The 15598-nt window shown below is 32.6% G+C and overlaps 1 protein-coding gene across 1 annotated transcript in view; it reads left to right on the forward strand.

Annotated features, from left to right (window-relative positions):
* Positions 1 to 277: 277 nt before the first annotated feature.
* The window catches only part of LOC115874267 (pickpocket protein 28-like), a 34814-nt gene continuing 19493 nt past the window's right edge, over positions 278 to 15598 (forward strand). Inside the window, exons 1-4 of the mRNA XM_030889366.1 lie at positions 278 to 315; positions 4738 to 4966; positions 6996 to 7138; positions 14830 to 14932. Of these exons, the coding sequence (XP_030745226.1) occupies positions 4746 to 4966; positions 6996 to 7138; positions 14830 to 14932 (467 nt within the window). The 5' untranslated portion in view covers positions 278 to 315; positions 4738 to 4745. The remainder of the gene's footprint in view (positions 316 to 4737; positions 4967 to 6995; positions 7139 to 14829; positions 14933 to 15598) is intronic.

Genomic DNA, 15598 nt, shown 5'->3' on the forward strand with positions numbered 1-15598 from the left:
ATACATTCCGTATGATCTTACCGTATTTACATATAAAATGACGGCAATCTTCATTTCATAGCCATCGCTGACGCCGTTTTTTTCGACCATACGGTACTTTTATTGAAATATGCGATAATTGTTTTGAGTAGTGTATATTAAATAACTTGAGTGAGAAACATTTTCTATTTTTTTCTCAACGCCCGTTGGTGCGGGTAAATTTATATTTCATATTTTCCCTGTGCGAGTTATCCATTAAATATCATATAAATTTTGATATCATTCCTTATTTGAACTGTTCTCATAGTGTCTGGTACGTAGAATTTACTTGTATACGTGAGTATTATTATTTTTAAATTTATATTAATATATTATAATATATTTTGAATTATTTAATAATAATTGTCTATAAAATAAATAATTAAAATATGTCTACAATTTATTTATATTTACAATAAGAAACTAAACTTTTTGACTTATTATTTAAAAAATAAGTACTGTTTGTTAAAGTAAGCGATATAAATAGACTTTTTGCCGGTTTTGCAAATATCATGTAACCGTTCGTGACAAAACCTGATGCCAAGTGGTAATGAAATAAAGATACCTCGATAAACCTAATGGATTGATGAATTAAAATTCTTACTGTTGCTTTCGCCTGTAATAGCGTAACAGCTTGATTAGTTAGAACTCGGTAGCTAAAATAGTTTCTTTACATGCTGAAATGCCATAAATCAGTTTAAATAAACTAAGATGTAAGTTTTATATTTCTAAAAAATGTATATATTATACATATTTAAATATTGTTTTTTATATCAAATTAATGTTCTATAAATGATTGCTTTAAAATTTGACACCTATATTTTTATTGCTTTTTACTGATCTGTCATTAAAATATATTGTCTACATTGTCTGTTCTTTATTAGTAAAAATATATCTTTCATTAAATATTCTTGTCAGCTAAGTGGTATAAAAAAAGAACATTAAAATTTCTCAAAACAATAAATCTTCTTTTTTAATTTTCTACTATATAATATCTCATACAATAGACACAATAACAAATAATAAAATAAAAAATAGTATTGAACACTTTTATTACTAAATTATTGCTAATATTTTAACAGTTCTCAAGTTATTATTGTTATAGATTTTTTTTAGTTAAGAAAGAATATTTCTTTTTACACATTACTGTATTCCGTAGAAATATAAGAAAATCTGTTTTTATTTGTTCCACAAAAGGGGAAAGTGTAGTTCATATATTCTTCAGTTATGAATACGGCTATATTTTTCTGCAGATAAATGATTGTTTTCCACACAAATGTTTACTATATCCACAATTGTTAATATTTTAAAGAAAAAACACATTTATTTATAAAACAAATTTTTATTTGCAGAAAAATATAGTCTTATTCATAACTGAAGAATATATGAAAGACACTTTCTTTTGTGTAGTTTTTGTGCAATATTTTCTTTTATTTCTACGGAATGCAGCAGCGTGTAAAAAGAAATATTTTTCTTAACTAAAAAAATCTATAAGAACATATTAACAACATTGATTAGTTAGAACTTGGTAGTTTAGTTTAGTAGAAATAATTTATTTACATGCTGAAATGCCATATATCAATTTGAAATAAACTAAGATGTAAGTTTTAAATTTTTTATCATCATCATTAATCATTCAGCTTATTCAACCATTTCCAATCTTAGTGTAGCCTCCCTCACATATTTACATACTCTCTTCGTAGTTGGGGCCAATGTTGTTTATTGATGGCTATGCGGGCCCAAGTTATCCCTGCTAATTTCCTAATATCATGGTCCCATTTCAGGTTTGGTGTTTCTCTAGGTCTCTTGATTCCTTGTGGGTACCATGCTCTAATTTTTGTGGTCCATCTGTTGTCCCTCCTCCTTGCCAGGTGTCCTGCCCATTGCCACTTGAGGAATTTAATTCTGTGGATGGCATCTATTACCTGGGTCTTTTGTCGTATCCACTCTATTCTTTTTCGGCCTCTCTTGGTTATTCACAGCATATTTCTTTCCATTGAGCGTTGTGCGACCTGCAGTTTTTTTAAAATGTCCGTTTTAAGTGTCCAGGTATCGCATCGCATACATAGGTCATGACTGGTAGTACACATTGGTTAAATGTTTTTTTCTTTAGATAAAGTGGTATTCTAGATTTGAATATGATTGAGTTTCTTCCATAAGTACTCCATGCTAACTTAATTCTGTTAATTTCTGGTAATAGAGATCCCGAGCTGTGTATTAGTTGCCCCAAATATATATATTCTTCTACTATTTCCAGTACTGTGTTATTTACTTGAATGTCTTTTCTGTCTACCAGTTTGTGGTACATTACTTTAGTTTTTGATAAATTCATTTTGAGACCTACTTAATTTGTGCTTGTAGTTCTTCAGAACTGTTGGCAATTAGGACTACGTCATCACCGAATCTTAGATGGTTAAGATATTCGCCATCTATTCTGAATCCTTTGTTGGTTCAGTCGAGTTAACGGAAGATTTCTTCTAGTGTTGCTGTAAACAGCTTTGGGGATATTGCGTCTCCCTGTCGTACTCTGGGGTTCTTTTATATATCATTACTCCTATAATATATCATTACTCCTTTATATATCAATATCTCATATAACAGACAATAACAAATAACAAAGCAAAAAATAGTATTGAACACCCGAAAATATTGAACATGTATTATTAAATTATTGTTTATATTTTAACAGTTTTGAAGTTATTATTGTTCTTATAGCTTTTTTTTAGTTAAGAAAGAATACTTATTTTCACGCATTGCTGTATTCCGTAGAAAAAAAATCTATTTTTTTTGTTTCACAAATGAAGTGTAGCTCATATATTCTTCAGTTATGAATGTCACTCTGACAATATTCTTCAGTTATGAATATGACTTTACTTTTCTGCAGGTAAATGTTTATTTTCTATATAAATGTGGTTTTTAAAAAATACTAACCCTAATTATGGATAGTAAACATACAAATAGATATTTAAAATAATTGCCAATAATTACAATTATTTATATTTATATAATTTTTAGGTTTTTATAGTATACTGTGTGTATTGGGGATAGATTACATCAATAAATTAAAACGGTATCTGACTTGTCGGTTTTGTCTGACACAGTTTGAACGATTTAGTGTTACTGAACGTTACTGAACGTCTTTTTTATATTAATCGTGTATCAGTTTAAATTTAAATTATGGAAAGTATATGAGCCGATACTTTCTTTTAGTAACTCTACTTACTTTAGTTTAGTTTAAATTTGTTTAATTGGGATATGGCCCATTTAGTTCTTCATACTTCTGTGAGGTTGCCAACCGTCCTCTATTCCAGAGGACAGTACTCTTCTTGATCTCACTGTCTTCTTTTCTCTCACGTATTGAAAAAGTCTTCTTTTTTACAGACCCAACACAAAATCTAAAAAATATTCGTCTTATCGCCAGAAGGCTTTAAATTTTTTTATAATCTGTGTTTTTGCCCACTCGTTTGTACAGAAGTAAAAATGAAAAATATTTATCTACAAGAAATATTTGTGGAAGCAGTAAACATGTTTAAATATTTTATGTTTACTTATTGTTATGCTTATGTTATGAAAACTACTTGTTTAAGGGACTCGTTTACTGGTTGCTTATGTTTTGAAAAAACAGTTTGTTGAAAATGGTTTCTTTTGTTTTAACAAGTTTTGAGCATAAATATCGACGATCAATCGCATATCGTTTACATAACTTTTTGGTGAATTCTAGATATTGGGGCGAGGTTTTAAAAAATGTTTCGCCTGCGCATCTTTTTTAACCTCTCGTTCTCTATTTTCTTTTTTTTAAAGTTGGCAACCTTAAGGTTGATTCTCACTATACCTTCCGTTTCTATTCCATACCCATTCCATGTCCGTTCCGTATTTTTGATTGTATTGACGCCATACGTAAGCTTCCGTTCCGTATGAGTTCCATACCTTTTATTGTACAATTTATATCATTACGAAAGTATTATTTTAAAAATTTGTATATTTTGAAAAAGGTAATAGATTTAATTAAGAGGTGAAAGAATAAACAAGTACCAGCAAAATCTTCACAGAGCTGGTACAAATGTAAGAACTTGACAACGCTGTTTCCGATACGCTTCAGTCCGTCCGCCAAAAAACTGTATGGAAGGAAAGGATATGGAACGGAAGGGAAACGGAACGGGATAGTGTGCATTATCCTATTCATTTACATGATATAATAACTTATGTAAACGGAAGGGAAACGGAAGGTAGCTGATACGGAAGGTATAGTGAGAATCAACCTTTAGGCTGATCGTACACAGAGGAAGCTAAACTCTTTTAGTCAAAAATGTTTTTGAAACTAAAAGAATTTCGGTCTTCCATTGTCTTTATTTATTTTGCTTACACAACGTTTCGGTCAGAAGAAACCATTATGAAGTGTGAATTAAACCTAAAACAAAAGTTAAAACCTAAAAGTTAAGTCCTAAAACTAGTGAGCTTATATATTAGAGCCGAGCATTCACCCGTAAAGAAGTTGGGTGCAGTCAAGCATGAGGTTGTCCACTGAAAATACCTGTATTGGAGCGTTTTATGAGTGGTTACCATATTGTTGAAATTTCCATACTTGGATTGCTAAAAATTAAAGCTTACTTTCTCATCTATTTCTTTATCTATATCTGTCTCTGTCATGAACTTCAATGGCTACTATAATATCCAGTATTTTTATTATATGAAGATTTCTTTAAATACCTTCTTTTCTAGCTTTCAACATGGGCGATAGTCCAAAGAAGAACAGCGAAAATAACGATTTTGGCGATGTTGAATTTCCGAAGAACGAGAAGAAAGATGACAAAGATTACCCCGTAAAACCCCATAGGCCTTATCCAGGGTTTAGAAAAAACTTTTATTACTATTTCAGTGAATATACTAATAATACCGGTATTCACGGTTTTAAATATATGGGAGAACAAGAAAGGACTATTTTTGAACGGTAAGTGGAAAATAATGAAAATGTATATTTTGATACATATTTTTCGAAATATAAATTGTACGAAAACACGATTTTTACATTTAACATAATTTTATTATTTTTGTAACTGGGGTATGTGATATTTGCACTGTGGAATGATAGGATAGCCACAGTTAGGAATGTAGGGTGTGTGGGAGGGAGGTTAATTACCGCGACCCTATAGATCTATTGTGCCCCCCTCCTTGTCTTACAGTCTCAAAGCCTTGACAAAAGCCACTATCTGAGACGGCTTCGCAGAGGCTAGTTCCATCTCCGATATCAGTCGTACCTAAGTTTATGATACGAATGGTTTTCGTCTCAGCGTACTCAGTGATGAGGTGTTAGGGCCGGGTTATTTTTCTCAATCGTAAATTCTAAGAAAATTCTTCGGGTGTTTTAGACCGTTGGAGGATTCCCATTCCAGGTTACGGATGGAGTGTTCCAGGTTCTTGATTTCGGCTTTAAGTTGGTTTCCACTTGGGAAGCAAAACGGTTCTGGTCCAGTTAGTGGGAGTGCTCGCTCCTTTTCTAGCTAGATCGTTTACTTTTTTATTGCCTACTATCCCAACCCAACCCAACCAAGAGTAGGAAAAGTTTATTTTCTTTTTCTAATTTGTTCAGCTTCTGTAAACATTCTTTGACTAACTTTGAATTGATGGTTACTGAGTTGGTGGCTTTTAGTGCTGCTTGACTATCGGATAAGATGGCTATTTCCTGTTTTTTATAGTTTCTATCTAAGATAAGTTTTACGCATCTTTTGATAGCGTAGATTTCTGCCTGAAGGATGCAGGGGTAGGGTACCCTTTGATTCGGAGTATTTAGTTTTCGGTCCAAATACACCTATCCCTGTCCCTGCTTTGGTTTTGGAAGCGTCATATCACGTAATGGTATGGTCTCTTACCTGTTGAGTAAACGTTTTCTCTTCCATTCCTTTTTATTGCTCAATACTACAGTGAGGTGTTTCTCAAAGTTGTACATTCTTGGTATGTCATCCACTGGAAGTTAGATGAGTAAATTTCTGAGGGTGTTTCAACCCACTGAGCTGATAATTCTCTCAGTACCCAAGTAGCATTTTCACGACTTGCGACCACATGTTTACTAAACACAACGTTGGATTAGTTACAAAAAATAGTTAGCTCCGTACCTTGGGTATTAAAATAAATGTAATCGTTGTTGTGACTTTGTGCCGACGTTGAACTAGAACTACAACAAAGTAAAAGCTTCTGCGATGTCGAATAAACGTTGTCTTGTAGCCTTTTTTGCTTAAGTGATCTTTAGGTGATTCGGACAACGTAGTTACAATGTTGGGTAAGAGTTTTCCGACGTCAGTTTCAGGACCTATTCCAACGTTATGCAAACGTCGTCTGTTTTACTAATTCCAACGTTGTTTAGATTTCATTATTCTTACGTTGGTAGGACATCGAGCCACTACCTTTTTGCAACTGTATTGAACCATAACCTTAAATCTTAAATTTTCACTTCATTGTTCTGTTCAGTCAGACAGTTCAGTGCTGTTTTTGTTTTTATAAGAAAAACTTAATTAAAATGGGACATAAGAAAGGTACATATAAAACTAAATTTAAATATACATTGACATATTACCGATACTTTATCCACTCCCTCGTTTATTTAGAATATCGAGGGCGGCACAAGCTAGACTCTAGGATGACTAAGTTAGGCAATCTTGCGACTAGTATACTACCTGTTAAGGCTGAACTGCGACTTTATTAGTCCAGTATGCGACTACTCGAACTGCTCCATCTTAATCTCCAAAACAACAAAGTGAAAGCCGCCATGTTGTTGAATAAGAAAATGTTTCGTTCCTAAAATAGCAATTCCTTATTGAAATATTTTTTAAGAGACATAATTTATAGGATGGGGGAGGGTGTAGTTAAATAAAAATTTTGGTATTTTTTTTTATTTATTAACGCTAATTTTGTTCTTGGTCTTACTTTTTTTTAATTTACATTATAATGTTGTTATATTAATTTGTAATATTTCATGTTTTTAGTTTATGGTGGCTGATACTTTTTTGTGTTTCTCTTTATATATGTATTTACTTAATTATTGAAACATGGGTAAAATGGAATACTTCTCCAGTGCTTGTAAGTTTTGCCAGAAGTCCTACTCCTGTGTGGCAAGTACCATTTCCAGGTAACGGCTACTTTATTTTTCAACATGATTGTGTTTCGTATAATTAATCGAAAAACGTTGTGTTAAATTACTATTACTTTAACTTATTACTAATTACTTTTGTGTAGAATTCATTTCATTTGGAATAGTCATTTACAAAAATCTACTTTCAAATTAGTAAAATTTATAATACAGCCCAGAGAAAGCTACAATTAAAATACCAGCAAAAATGTAATTGTTATTGTCAAATTCAATGTCACATTGCGGTACCAAATAGTAATTTTGTATAACATAATAATTATGGATTTCGCAACTTTGAAAAAGTTACGATTGTTGTGCATTTTGCTGGAAACAGTATTCCCGCTGAGTTAGATATGTTCGCAGCTCAGTCTCCGGAAAGTCTATACCGAATAGTCAACAGTTTAAAGAATAAACCGGAGGTTTGAAACTAAAGGCACTAAGATATTAAGCACATAGAAGTGTGAAGACAAAAATTATTGAACAGAAAGAAAATAACAATGACTTGAATATTATTCATGTTGAGGAAAAGAAAAACATTGACTCTCGTTTATTATTATACATATATATATATATATATATATATATATATATATATATATATATATATATATATATATATATATATATATATATATATATATATATATCTCGTTACAGTATAATCTTTCGCCGAACGACTTCTTCCTGTAGAGCACACTCAAAAACTATCTCAATGGGCACATTAAATACAGAAATTTAGACGGACTAAAAACGACACCTCTGTGGAATGGTAAAAATTCTACCCTTAACAGTTTTGTATTGTGAGTCGTGAATTTCACAATCATTTCGGGGATTGTTTGGATGTGAATGGGGAAATATGTATATAAATATTTTATTAATTAGTTTAGTTTAATAGAGTTCTTTGTGTTACAAATATTTCGATTATCCCTTGCATTATTGAGGGTGTATGTGGTATAAGCGAGGCCTGCGAGTGATCGAGTAAGAAACAGCAAAAAAAGTCGTACACCGCCAATACTCTATTCTGAGTTCAACTAATTCGGGTCCGGTGAACTATCCTGACACACGATATTTGCATTTTTCTTTTTTTTTATCAAAAAGTAACCGTTTTTAGTAGTAGTTTCAAATAAAAATAAATGGAGATTATGCACAGAATTTTAAAATATTTTAAATTAATTTTAGTAGCTTTTGACATATATTTGACGTTATGGGGAATTTTAACACTTGATTTAACATGACAGCGACAAAAGGAAAAACAATGTTGCCAGTTCCACTGAATTTTCTTTTTCTGTTTTTCATTTTTATTTTGAATTTTTATTTGAAAATGCGTTGGTAATGTGTGAATGGGAAAACAAAAAAACAACAGAAGAGTGAAACAAAATATCAATCAAACAGATAAAAAGAAAAACAAACAGCCAAACCAACCCAAACCAACCCGACCAAACCCTAACCAACCCATACAAAACCAACCAATACAAAAACAACCAATACAGAACCAACCAATACAAAACCAAACCAACCAATACCAAACTAACTCAACCCCAGCCAAACACAAACCAAAGAAATGAAAACAGGCTTACAGCGTGTTTTCTTTGCTTTGGAGGCTTTTTTTTTGCTAGAGCTATGACTATAGCAATCGTCTCGCCGGCGCCATAATATAGCCACTTTGATAAACTAAAGTAATCTAATTCGTATTAAAAAAAACATTTTAAAATCTATGACGTCATTTTTTCCCTAAACAAAAAAGATGCATGAAATTCCGGATAATTTACTAGCTGATCTGACAACCACGTATCAATTCGCAAATATTTGTTAAAATTCGACCTTCACTACTGTCAGCGTAAACATAGAAACGGATATAAACAAGTCCGCGACTCTTTCATTATCGGTTATGGAATTTGCTATAAAAATCAAATAACAACATTTTTAAGAATATTTTTTATGTGAAACATGTTTTTCCGCATCAGATTTTAGTCAAAGAATCCAAGAAGTTTTGGTAACATAAACTTCATTTTCTAAGAAAAATCGTGTGTCAGGATAGTTCACCGAAGATTCTTTTGTAGATGATCATTTCATTTCAGAAAAAAAAATAATCACCTTTTGCAAACTTTCAGACCACTGAAATTCTTGTAAACCAAAAAAAATGTGACATCGAATTTGACAATGACAAAATCATATTTTTGCGGGTATTTTAATTGTAGCTTTCTCTGGACCGCATTATAAATTTTTAGTAATTTCAAGGTAGATTTTTGCAAATAACTTTTAGATACCTATTCCAAATAAAACGAAATTCTAGATGACAGTACAGCCACAGTTTAAAGAATATAAATATATACAGTTGGCCCACTCTAAGGAATTCTATTGTTATTTTGACTTCAAAGGCGGCCCCTGATCCTTCGAGGTGACAAAAAATTTGTACGCATAGATAAATGAAACAAGTTTAGATTGGAAAGTGCCCATAAGGACAATGTAAACACTATTTGGCGCTATTCTTGCAACGGTCGCGACCCAAAACTTTTAAAAATTTCGGAGCGGTTCGGCTTTTTCCGGAATTATATCGCCAAATATTGTTTATTCAAATTTATTATTATATTCGTTTAATTTTATAAATAAAAGACAGTGTGTTGCATACAAGAAACTTTATTTTATATAAGGACGCATGTATGAAATAACTATGAAACATTGGAAACCGACGTTATGCCACGATCCACGATGGTTTTTGCAGTTCACAGTTCACAGCACAGATTTTTAAGTTTTTAATGCCACTTTGTCACAATTATCACAGGTTGGAGTAAATAAAACTTGAATTAAACTCACAAGATAGGAATTATTACTTTGAAAATGGACGCTATAAACACTTTTCGGAGTTTCTTTAATGAGAGCGGTTTAGATTTTGAAAGATTATTATGATTTTTGAAGATTCTGATTTTGACAAGAGAAAATTATTTCTGTTTTTGTTTGGCCGTTGTTCTTAGCGACCGCTATAGCAGCGCCAGATCGCGTATAACGGTCGCGACCCAAAATAATTTCCCGACCTAAAATTTTTACGGGCTTACCAATCTAAACTTGTTGCATTTATCTATGTTTGTACGTTTCCCGGGTGCAGCGGAAGTGCTATTTTATCAGTCAGAACGCTGGCCGTATACGAGGGACCAACTAAAAATACTAAGAAATTTTAATATAGCAAGTAGAAAAATAAAAATACAGTACTAGTTTTATTGATTGACAGTTTTAGGCGTCTTTAATAATTGATCAATACTTTCTTCTTATTATTATTTAATAACATATCTCATAAACCGCAAATTCTAATACCGTTATGATATTGTTCTGGTGTATAATTTTCATATCTGTGGGATCCTATAAATCCTAAGGCACTTTTCCAGGCTCCACACCTACAAGTTATTTTCCTTATCAGACTCTACTTATACATATTATGGTGAATACGTTAATATTAAAATATTAACTACAGGACTTCGTAAAATGTCCTTAGAATCATGTTATGACTGGCACTAACATTCCCCGTGAAATTATTGTTGTTTTTTTCGACGGTGTTTAAGCTATCCCCACCTATATCAGCTGTCCTCAAATGAGGACGCTGGGCGTTAATGGGTTAATATATATAAGAATAATTTGCATATTTCTTAAATTATAGCATGTCTCGCTTAATAGATGTTTGCATTTTACTTTAATTACCTACTCGGAAAGCCTAAATTTTATCGTAAGATAATAAAAGTACCTTTGCATACAACTTGTGTTGCCATTGTCAATTTTTTTTGAATTTTTTCTAAATTTTATGATTATCATGAACAGTAATTATGACTGTTAGTAGTTAATTGTGTAATAAATTTTACTGTTCGATAAAATTTAGTAAAAACTTAAAAAAATTACTATGGCAAGAGAAGTAGTAGATAGTAGGTAGATAATTCAAGTTAAATGCAAACAGCTAAAAAGCAAAACATGCTATAACTTAAGAAATATGCAAATATGATTTATTACAGTATTTACTACTAATTGAAGAGCACACGGGAAAAATAATGAAAGTACCAAAAAGCTACACCTTTTGGTACCTAAATAAACGGGAATATCGATAACGGCCACATAGAAACAGGCATTTAAAAATGGGAAAAACTCGGATATAAAACTCCATGCGTAATTTCAATTAAAAAAAAACAGTTTCCTGAACATTTATCATTTCTGGATACTCATCGTTTTTCCCATGTGCTCGTCAATTGTTATATTTACTGTTACATAAAATTTAGTAAAAACTCTAAAAAACTTGTCAATAGCAGAACAAGTTGTATGCACGTATTTTTATTACCTGACGATAAAATTTGGACTTTCCAGGTAGGTAGTTAAAGTTAAATACAAACATCTAAAAAGCAAAACATGCTATTTAAAAAAATGCAAATATCTTTAAAAATAATTTAATATGCACTTTGCCAACCGGTAAATACTGGAAAATCCAAAACATAATAGTAAAGTATCTACTACTGGGTCAAAATCACGAAGGTGCGAAATTCGCTTCGCCCCAGTATAATTTGCAAAAATCGCATAGTTACTGAATAACTAAATTTTGATAAAAATTTAATTTATTCGTTTTATCTGCACATTATTTAACATACTTTAAATGTAAATAATATTTAAAGTTATTTCAAATTATGTACATAAAAAGTCATTTCGAGAACGCATCCTAAAGTAACGATCCCTAGAAACAAGTACTAAGAACGCCTATAAATTAAACAATATTACACATATAGAAATTATTTGGAAAAAATCAAAATAAAAATGAAACTTCTACACCCTGTATCTCCGAAACTAAGCATTTTAGGACATACATTTATACGAACTTTTTTACTTATTTTTATCTGCAGAATATGCTGCCGAAGTTTCCGGAATACAGTTCGGACCACCCTGTATATTGTTGAGAAGCGTCTTCAATATTTCCCTCGTATAATAAAAATAGTGACATATTTTAGAAAAATAGGTTGATATAACTCAACAATAGGTTATGAAATTCACGTAACTTTCATCGTTTTATCCACATTTGACTATTAGTAAACTATTAGATATCTGAGAAATTGCGATGCTGTCAATATGTGCTCAACACGTATCCAGAAAACGATTCGCACGACAACGAGAGAGAGAACTAGAATACCAAAATCGACTGCTTGGCGTTTCGCTAATGGAATTCTTTCGTTTGCCGCTTTTAAAGCGTAACGTCCTTATGTCGAAGTTCCAGAATTCGGGCCCTGGTATTTACCCATTTTCCCCACAGAATCTGCAGTCGCCATTATTTCTTAGCTTCAGTCTACTGAGGTGTTTGTTGAGGAGTCCTGTTAAGCCCCGTGACAATCCAAAGATTGTTCTTATTTAAACCAAGGAAAATCTTGGATTTTTCTCGATAATAAGTCCTGAGAAAATTCTTTGAGTGTCTTCGACCGTTGGTGGATTCCCATTCCAACTTACGGATGGAGTCTTCCAGGTTCTTGAGTTCCGCATTAAGTTAGTTCCGCATTAGTTTAAGGCTACCACTTGGGAAGCAGAACAGTTCTGGTCCAGTTAGTGGAGTGCTCGCTCCCTTTCTAGCTAGATCGTTTACTTTTTTATTGCCTTCTATACCAACTCAACCCAATCCAGATTAGGAGAAGTTTATTTTCTTTACCTAATTTGTTCAGCTTCTTTAAGCATTCGAAGAACCAACTTCGAATTGATGGTTACTGAGTTGGTGGCTTTTAGTGCTGCTTGACTATCGGATAAGATGGCTATTTCCTGTTTTTTATAGTTCCTATCTAAGATAAGTTTTACGCATCTTTTGATAGCGTAGATTTCTGCCTGAAGGATGCAGGGGTAGGGTGCCCTTTGATTCGGAGTATTTAGTTTTCGGTCCAAATACACCTATCCCTGTCCCTGCTTTGGTTTTGGAAGCGTCATATCACGTAATGGTATGGTCTCTTACCTGTTAAGCAAACGTTTTCTCTTCCAATCCTTTTTGTTGCTCAATACTACAGTGAGGTGTATCTCAAAGTTGTACATTCTTGGTATGTCATCCACTGGAAGTTAGATGAGTAAATTTCTGAGTGTGTTTCAAGCCACTGAGCTGATAATTCTCTCAGTACTGTTTCCGTCAATGACCATTCTAATCATTGCTGCATTGCCAGATCTACCAACGACAATGTGCAGTAGTGTTAGGTCTAGAATGACATTCATTGCTGCTGTTGGGCATGTTCTCATGGTACCTGTGATGCAGATGCATGCCAGTCTCTGTACTTTTCACATATTTTGCCTTGCTTTACGTTGCTCTGGTTTTGTGTATCAAGCAACTGCTCCATAGGTACCACATGGGGTATGTATTTTTGTTTGTTTACCATCTATTTTCCGCCAGTCTTCTGCATACCATGAGAGCCTTTGTGGTTTTGCTAGTAATGTTCCTAATAGGCCCGTTCCATAGAACTTTACTGTCCAGGGTTATTTCCAGATATTTGACTTCCTGTGATGGCAGTATTTTTTTCCATCTAGATGGATTATTTTCAAGTTTTTCAGACTTCGCTTTCTGGTAAATTTCACTACCGCGGTTTTGTCTGAGTTGATGCTCAGCCCGACAGTCTGGCACTATCTCTCAGTGATATGGAGCCCTCTCTCTCTCGATAATTTCATACAGCGTGCCTTCATGTTTCCCCTGAGCGGTAGTCACAGTTAAGTGTGGCTATCGTGGTCTAATACTGGTTACAACTTAGGGCAGGCAGTACCAAGTTGTGCATAACCAAATGGAAGCTAAGCTTAAGGCAGCTATACAGTTCCCAATTTTACTTACATACCAGAAATACTTGCATTGTTGCAGTTCACTTAATATAAGTACGCAATTTTTATTGAAATATTTTTTAAGAGACAGAAACCATATTTTATTATTTTTTATTTAATAATTTATAGGATGGGGCAGGATGTAGTTAAATAAAAATTTTGGTATTTTTTTTATTTATTATGATAAAAAAATGGGATTTAAATAAAAAAAAAACGTGAAAAACACCCATGACACGCATAACCCGCAAGGATCGTGGCCTTGCAGATTTAACGCTAATCTTGTTCTTGGTCTTACTTATTTTTAATTTACATTATAATGTTGTTATTAATTTATAATATTTCCTGTTTTTAGTTTATGGTGGTTGATACTTTTTTGTGTTTCTCTCTATATATGTATTTACTTAATTATTGAAACATGGGTAAAATGGAATACTTCTCCAGTGCTTGTAAGTTTTGCCAGAAGTCCTACTCCTGTGTGGCAAGTACCATTTCCAGGTAACTACTTTATTTTTTCAACACGATTGTGTACCGTATAATAGTAATCGAAAAACGTTGCGTTAAATTACTATTACTTTAACTTATTACTAATTACTTTTGTGTAGAATTCGTTTCATTTGGAATAGTCATTTTAAAAGTTATTTGCAAAAATCTACCTTCAAATTCGTAAAATTTATAATACGGCCCAGAGAAAGCTACAATTAAAATACCAGCAAAAATACGATTGTGTCATTGTCAAATTCGATGTCACATTACGGTATCAAACAGTAATTTTGTATAACATAGTTATGCATTTGTCAACTTTGAAAAAGTTAGGATGATTAAACGGCATTTTGATGGAAACAGTATTCCGATGCACCACACATATTAATTAATCCATTAGTTTTTTTTTATTTTAGCTGTTACGGTTTGTTCAGAAAATAAGCCCCGCCAGACTAGATACAATTTTACCGAAAATTATCATAGGATAAGAAACGAGTCCAATGATATGACCGAAGAAGAGTATATAATCTCCAAAATATGTAGATGTGGTCCGAATAATGCAAATTTACACTTATATTAACTTTCTAGGCATTTTAAAACAATCCGACCAAGCATACAATGTATTTTTCGTTGTTATGACAATACCAATTCAAGCAAACTAATAAAATGCCGGAAAAACAAAAACACAAGAAAGTATAGTTCATATCAAATAAACTTTTAGTCACGTGATTAAGCTTGACCGGCACAGTGTTGCCCACTTTTACATATTTTCTTTTAATCAAAATATTTTAGGAAACAAAAATAAATTAATTTTAAATATATAAACAGTTATTATTTACATCAACAAAACTCACCTTCTTAACTTCTTAACGCCACTTAAGGGACATAAAGGGCGATTACTACCGCTTTCCCGTCAAAATATTCTAATAAAGTTACCATGAGTTTTTTACGACTGGATTAATTAGTTATTTTTTTTAAGTTGTTGTATTAAAGTGACGCAACGCGCGCGGAAGCCAGACTACCCGTTTTTAGCTCTGCTTTCTCTCTTCTCTCTTCAGTTCTTCGCTCTAAGTGAGAGTATGGTGACATAATGTGTTGATTCCCTTCACTTCCTCGGATCAAGTTGTTCGACACTGCGCCATATGTGAAGATTCGGGAAGGTTTGTGGCCAACTAGGGTTTTGAC

This window comes from Sitophilus oryzae, unplaced genomic scaffold (genome assembly GCF_002938485.1).
Source record: "Sitophilus oryzae breed Bouriz unplaced genomic scaffold, Soryzae_2.0 scaffold_125_pilon_pilon, whole genome shotgun sequence".
In the NCBI taxonomy this organism is placed as follows: Eukaryota; Metazoa; Arthropoda; class Insecta; order Coleoptera; family Curculionidae; genus Sitophilus; species Sitophilus oryzae.